Source organism: Eurypyga helias, unplaced genomic scaffold, assembly GCF_000690775.1.
Source record: "Eurypyga helias isolate BGI_N326 unplaced genomic scaffold, ASM69077v1 scaffold29779, whole genome shotgun sequence".
NCBI lineage: Eukaryota > Metazoa > Chordata > Aves > Eurypygiformes > Eurypygidae > Eurypyga > Eurypyga helias.
The window spans coordinates 1-7,206 of NW_010270565.1; the positions used below are offsets into that span (position 1 = coordinate 1).

Consider the following 7,206-nt stretch of genomic DNA (forward strand, 5'->3'; position numbering starts at 1 on the left):
AGCGCCAGGCCCGGCAGGAATGTCGGGGGTCCCCCTGTCCGGAGCGGGGCTGTACCCAGCGGGTGTGAGGGAACCCCAGCCTAGGCAGAGACCAGGAGCGAGCGCAGGAGCACGTCTTGGCCGGTGCTGCCCCGGCACTTGGCGGATGGTCAAACCGTGGTGGTGAAACGGTGTTCTTGGGGCTGTAACTGCACTGAACCAGAATTGCTTATTTCTCCAGGCCTTCCTAGCTTCCTGGGGGCAGAACGTGTTGGATCTACCTGGTACTCCTGGAAAAACCTTTGGCTGTGAAATAACAGGTTTAAAGCGTGGCCACTTTCCTCAGGTCTTTTTGGCTGTGGGAGTGTCTACGGCACCTGGAGGTCAACCCTTGCATGTTAAAACGTCAGCCCTGACCCTCCGTTAGGTTGCGGTTCCTCTCCATGGTGTGAGCAGTTAAGAGCGTTGCTGCTGAAGGAGGAGCTTCAGTCTCCCTTCCTCCTGCTTTATCTGCAGGGAACCCGTTTTTGGGCTGACAGAAGGCTGGTGAAATTGCCCGTGGGAGGTCCTGATGAAGAGCAGGGTGCTCGCAAAGGAAGGGAGATGACATCTGACTAGCTCAACTGCTTGTGGAAATGCAGCCTGCCTCAGTCAAGTCTTACTTAGAATACTTGTACGCCATGGCAGAAAACTTGGAATTCAAGAGCTGTCTTTTTGTTTGAAGTTTGGTGGAATACTGGTTTAGCTTTCAGCCTGCTGCTGGCTGATAAACCCAACTTCTGTGCTGAGAAGCATGCTAGATTAACTTCTTTCTGGAGCAGGGAAAAAAGCTACGGTGGTTGGTTTTGCACTTAGGGTTTGATTTGTTTTGCCATTGTTCTTCCTACTGATGAAACTGCAGTTTGCTCTTTCGGGTGGGTGACATCTGCTGGGTTTGTACCCGGAGAGTTTGTGTAGCTCAGGTGAAGGAAGAAACTGCCGTGCCTTTCGGTCCGTGTGCTATCAGCGGGGAATTTCAGGGCCATCCAAACCTGGATCAGAAGTTACAGAGAGAAATTCACAGCGGGGGAGTTGAAATGTTGCTGTAGTTCCTCATAGAAATTCCAAGTTGCTAATACAAAGGGATGTTTCAGTCCACAGGCAGCATACTCTCTGAAATTAATGTCCTAATGAAGACAGAAGTTCCGCTGTCCCAGCCAGTCATGCAAGTTTTCAGTGGTTTTGGTGGTGGTGTAAGAGGAAGGGGGGGAAAAAAAAAGAGGCATTCTAGACTTGCCCATTTCTTTTTTTAAAATCCCAAGTTTTAATGATGTCATATAATGGTTTTGAAATTCAGTTATATTTATAAAGCATAATTATTTAATTGGATAAGTGGGGTTGGAATGCACCAGGACAGTTTTATTTGGATCACGAAACCTTTTTGTATATGTTTTTGTATTTTTAGGAGCACAAAAGTCTTCAATGTTTGTCCTGCAATTTTGATGGAACGTGTTGTAGTAAGCATTTTCTGCAGTGGTTTGCAGCCCTCGCTGTCAGGCATGCAAAGCTGCTTTTCCAGCTCCCTAACTAAGAAGTAAAATCCTCCCTGGTAAAGGAGAGGGACCAGAGCAAATATTTCTTGCACTGTGAATTTCCATGTACTAAAAGATGGAGAACTGTCATTTCGGTTTTGTTTAACACGCGAGCAAAACTGTGCTGCTACCGTGGCTAAAAGCTGTGAGTGCCAGTTGGAAAGAGAGAGCTGTTCATAAACAGGAAGACTCAAGAGTATGGGGGCAAAATCATCCTCTTCCTGTCATCCCATTCTGTTTAGCAGTAGGAGAAGGGTGGAAGAGAAACCTTGGTTGTTCTAGCCTTGAGAGGCACCCCAAAATGACTTTCTTCTTATAGAAAATGAAGTTTCTGAGTGGGATCTGCGGTCTTATAGGAAACATTAGGGGGTAAAGTGAAGTCATTAGACCGTTTCCCTGGGACTTTGTCCCCAGCTGTAACGGTGGCTGCCTTCTGCCTGATGACCTTAGTCCTGAGGTTGAGTAGAAAAGCTGGCAACTTTTCCAAACTCTCCTTAACCAAACAAGCAGGGGGAATACCCCTCCTCCTCCTCACTGGTGGAGCGTGGGAGGTTTGCTTATACCTCTCAAGAATGGCTCTTACTGTGAAGTCTTGCTGGGACTGCATCTGTCCTCTTGTGAAGGGGACTCAGAACTGACCTTGCCTCTCTTCCCCATAGTTATCTTTGCTTTGGCATCGATTTTATTGCCACTCTCGTCCCGTGCAGCTCTTCTTTTGGCTCCCACGTTCTCCACCCTCAGTGAAGGCTCCCTTCACTGAGACTTTCTGGTACAAAGGAGTACATGATAAATTCTCTTCCTGTGGGTCCTGCCCACAAGGAGAGATTGCTGAGGCATGGATGCTGTGAGAATGCAATTGGAAATAGAGATTGCGGATGAGTAAAAACGGTTAATGGCTTAGTTTCATGATAATTAATTTGACGTATTTTAACTTTGTTCTGAGTAGCGCAACGATCACAGACTCACCTGGTTATTGACAAGTGTTACAAGAGGGAAGCTAACTTTTTAAGGGCGTGGTGACTCCCCTTTGTCTTTGCAGGTGGAGCAAAGAGCCATATCACATCTTCTGTAGCTACAGAAATTCTGAAGCTGGGCTTTTTCAGTCACCTTTAATATCGCCCTCTAACAGCAGCGGTGCATAAGGTTTGAAACTGTAAGCATTGGGCGAGTTGAGCAAGCAGAGAGTCATCTCATCTCAGGAGGGCGTAGCAGCTGGGTATCTTTCGTGCAAACCCAGTTTCTGGGTATTGCACCTGTCAGAAAAGATGTCAGTGTTGGACTGTTGTTACGAGTACATGAGTTATTTTCATTCCAAGTCCTTCGTGGGTTTGGCAAGCCGCCTTTTCCAGTCCAAGAAGGGTTCTGTCTGGACACTGGGCCGTTCTTGCGCCTGCCATCTGCTCGCCAGATACCCCAGCTACCTGGGGGGGCTGTGAGAACCCAGCTGAGGCTCTCTCTTCAGGATGCTGGAGAAGAGAATCGGTCCTTCCCTCACTGAGCCGTGTCTCAGACGGACATCGTTTGTTATGGCTTCCCAGGAGGAGAAATAAATGTTATTAGTTCGGTTACCATCTTTCTTCTCTTTCCTAGGATACGATGGAGCTCCTAGAGGAAGATCTCACCTGTCCCATTTGCTGTAGCCTGTTTGATGATCCTCGTGTCCTGCCCTGTTCACACAATTTCTGCAGAAAGTGTCTTGAAGGAATCCTGGAGGGAAACGTGCGGAATGTCCTTTGGAGGCCGTCCCCTTTCAAGTGCCCCACGTGCAGGAAGGAAACTCCCGTGACTGGAGTCAACAGCTTGCAAGTCAACTATTCCCTGAAGGGTATCGTGGAGAAGTATAACAAAATCAAAGTAACTCCCAAAATGCCAGTGTGCAAAGTGCACAGCGGGCAACCCCTTAACATTTTTTGCCGGACAGACATGCAGCTGATCTGTGGGGTTTGTGCCACCCGTGGCGACCACACAAAGCACGTTTTCTGTTCTATTGAAGAAGCATATTCCCAGGAGAAACGGGCTTTTGAAACCCTGTTTCAGGGCTTTGAAACCTGGCGTTGTGGAGATGCCCTCTTGCGGCTGGACACCTTAGAAACCAGCAAGAGGAAAGCTCTGCAGATGCTGACCAAAGATTCTGACAAGGTGAAGGAGTTTTTTGAGAAGCTGCAGCACACGCTGGAGCAGAAACGAAATGAGATTCTCTCTGACTTTGAGACTATGAAGCTTGCAGTGATGCAGGCCTACGATCCGGAAATCAATAAACTGAACACAATTCTGCAAGAGCAGCGGATGGCTTTTAACATCGCAGAGGCCTTCAAAGATGTGTCGGAACCCATTGTATTTCTGCAGCAGATGCAGGAGTTCAGGGAGAAAATCAAGGTGCTCAAAGAAACCCCTTTACCTTGTTCCAGCGTGGACATCAGCCCTACAATGAAGAGCTTTGATACCAGCCAGTGGAATGGCATAAAACTGGTTGACGTGGACAAACTTTCCTTGCCTCAGGAAGACAACACTGTTAAATTCAAGATTCCCTCGGTCTTTTCCCGCAGGTTTATAGCGACCTCTCTTCTCTGCTTGCTTATCCTGGCTGTCACCCGAATGTCCTTTGTGGAGTCAGTTGTCGACAATCTCCAGTGCTGGAAATCTCAGTTCTTTACAATCAGCTTGTCCTATTTGGCAGATACGGTGGAGATTGCGGATCATGCAGTCTTTTACTGGGAACAGATGACAGACGGAGCCTCACTTCTAAGAGAAAAGTGTAAAAACTATACCTTGGTTGTACTGGATAATGTTGCACAGTTTGTGTGCAAATATAAACTGTTGTGAGGTCCCTGCTGAAACAGAAGAACCGAGAGGGATCTGGTGAAGAAAACATGGTACTTTAAAAAATTAATTGTTTTTTTAAGACTTCCCTTGACAATGTTCAGAGGTTCAAAATGTTTCTGAACCATTTGTACTGTTCACGTAGCGTGAGCACTGATGAACAGGAAGATGAAAGGGAGCTTTTGAAAAACCATACTGTTTCTGGATTCTTCTTTCAGTGGTGATTATGGGAATATTATTCACTGTAAATAATTTTTCTTACCAAAATAGAAGGCCAAACTGTGCACTTAGTTTAATGTAACCGTAGAATAAGATAAAAAGTGTCACTTCCTCAGAGATCATAGTTAATTCTTAATTCTTTTTTTTTCTCCTAACTGGGAGGCGGTTTGGAAAGAGGAAGAACAGTTGCGACTGAGAAGGGCACTGCCCTGAGGGGCTTGTTGAGGGCTGCCCTTCCACTGCAACACCATGCGCCTTCTGGAACCACTTTCTGTCTGAGGCTGTTATTCTCACTTGAAATAGATGTATTCGTTTGTATAACCCACTGTTGTACTTGCCCTGCACGTTGGGATTTCGGTAGACACCGGTTATTGTTTACATGTTCTACACAAAAATGTATCTTCAGGGCAAGTGTGGATTCTAGGGGGAGAGAGAAATCAGTTGAGGTTGGTAAGAGAACAACAAGCTGCAGGATGGCCCGTACTTTGCGGATAGAGCGTACTTTGCAGTTTACTTTTCCAGCATCAAATTGTTGGGGTATCTGAGCTGCCTCATTAGATCCGCGTTTCTCTGAAGCCACGTTCTCTGAACTGGCGGCCTTCGTGGCAGCAGTTCGGCATGGTGGAAGGCACGCACGGGTCGGCCTCCGGAAGGCAGCAGGCGCTCCGGCCCTGCAGAGGGGGCAGGTAGGGCAGTTTCTGTCCTCTGTCTCTCCAGATTGTAATTCCAAGAGCTGGGGAAAAAGGTGGGATGATTCCTTGGAACACGTAATGTGATAGGTGCGTGGGTGTTGGTGGTGTTTGGAAGTGCTTCGGCACTGGAACACATACCGGCTCTTGTACCGTGACTGTATTTCCGTGTACCTTGTTCCAGGAGGGAATTGATTTTTCTGAGCGTGTTCAGTTGGCCGCAGGATACGGTGGTTTCAAGCGAGCTGCAAGCTTGAGTTCCCTGAAGCGCCCTTCTCTAAGAGCACACAACACTGAAATCTACCGCTTGAAGCAGCGGTCCCGTGAACAGCGAAACACGGGGTGAACGCGCTCAGTTGGCATCTCCGGGAAACAAACGTAACGTGTGCCCTACTTCAGGGATATTCCTTGGCCTCTCTCAAGGCTTAATAAGTTGTGACAGTCAATTTACTGTCTTCCAACAGTCCTTGCACGCCATTCATTTCAAAACCGACACATTAAATTCCAAGAATCGAAGTTTCCAAGCAACCAAGCCCTGCAAACAAAACCATTGTACGTGCTATTTACACCCTTGTCGCCCGGGAGTCCTGTCGCTGCTCCACACCTCGCTCCAGACACTCGCTCCGAGCACCGGCTGGGTCTTGCAGCTGCAGATGCCTGGCAGTTTAGGAAAGGGCAAGTCACAAACCGGGAGTTGCCATTCTTGTGCGGCTGAGATAGCGATGAGTAACCGAGAGGTGGTTGTTCTGAGTGTGGGAGGTGTGAGGTTTGTAACCCGGGCTTCTACCTTGCAGCAGTTCCCCGAGTCCAGGCTAGCACGGATGTTGAACGATGATGACCGGGAATTTAAACTGGTGAATGGAGAGTTTTTTGTGGACAGAGATGGAACTTTGTTTAGTTACATCCTGGACTTCTTGAGGACTCTCCAGGTCTCCTTACCTACTGATTTCTCAGACTGGCAGAGGCTGCGGAGAGAAGCAGAATTCTATGGGCTCTGCTCTCTGGCTGACCTCCTGAGCCAGGAACACTTGCTGAAGCCGAGACTGGAGATCTTGGAAGTGCGTTTCTCTTTCCAAGAGATGCAGGCCTTTTTCCGGATCTTTGGCTCCTGCAGTACCACTGTTGAGACGCTGGCTGAACAGATCGCTGTGTTTATGGGGCAGCAGTCGGGACAGAGCTGGAACAGTCCTTTTCCTTCTCAGAAACCACTCCTTCCACTTCCTTTGGAAAGACCTTCTCATCATGATGTGGTTTTTCAGTGTGGTACTGACTACTCTGCTGGTGACCAGTTTGTGGCCAGGTACCCTCTCTAGTGTGACTTCCCATGATGGAAACGGCTTCCTGACTTGTAGTTCATGGAGTACGTGCTGCGCGCTAACACAGCTCGTTTTAAACAGGCTGTTGGACAGCTGTCTGAGAGAAATGTTTCATGTTACCATTTTCTGGTTCGGAAATACCCGGTTTAATTTCTGCTATGCTGATTTGCCTTTTCTTCAGCTTTCTAAAATGCTGTTCTCAATGCTTGTTTCTGAGTTGTTTTGGATCTCTCTCTGCCCTTTCCTCCTCGCACGCTTTCCCAAACTTTAGAATTTCACGACATCAGTGACCTTCTAGAGGACTTGAAAAACACAGAGTAAAATGAAGCAAGGGAAATAAATAAGGAGTGAACGACTGGGGAAGCCTAAAATCTTCACTAGCTCATGGTCCAAGAGACTTTCATATGGAAAAGGTGGAAGGTGTCCCTGCCCGGGGCAGGGGGGTTGGAACTGGATGGTCTTTAAGGTCCCTTCCAACCCAAACCACCCTATGGTTCTGTCATTCTATGAAAAGAGGAAAAAGAGAATGGCTAAGCAGGGCTGAAAACCCCAGTGGAACTAAGATTGCATTTCAGGGACTGGAAAGCTTCTGCAGAAAGCTTTCACTGGGGG

At 47.7% G+C, this 7,206-nt stretch overlaps 2 protein-coding genes across 2 annotated transcripts in view; both read left to right on the forward strand.

The window, feature by feature from the left end:
* Positions 1-3,146: 3,146 nt before the first annotated feature.
* Positions 3,147-4,373, forward strand: TRIM13 (tripartite motif containing 13). Its single transcript, XM_010158505.1, has one exon. It carries the CDS (start codon positions 3,147-3,149, stop codon positions 4,371-4,373), a length of 1,227 nt encoding a protein of 408 aa, XP_010156807.1.
* A 1,627-nt stretch (positions 4,374-6,000) lies between these two features.
* Positions 6,001-7,206, forward strand: part of KCNRG (potassium channel regulator) — a 2,808-nt gene continuing 1,602 nt past the window's right edge. Inside the window, exon 1 of the mRNA XM_010158506.1 lies at positions 6,001-6,578. Coding sequence (XP_010156808.1) covers positions 6,001-6,578 — 578 coding nt within the window. The remainder of the gene's footprint in view (positions 6,579-7,206) is intronic.

Bases quoted from the DNA above. Each gene is read 5' to 3' on its own strand.
- TRIM13 (XM_010158505.1), top strand. From the start codon at position 3,147: ATGGAGCTCCTAGAGGAAGATCTCACCTGTCCCATTTGCTGTAGCCTG.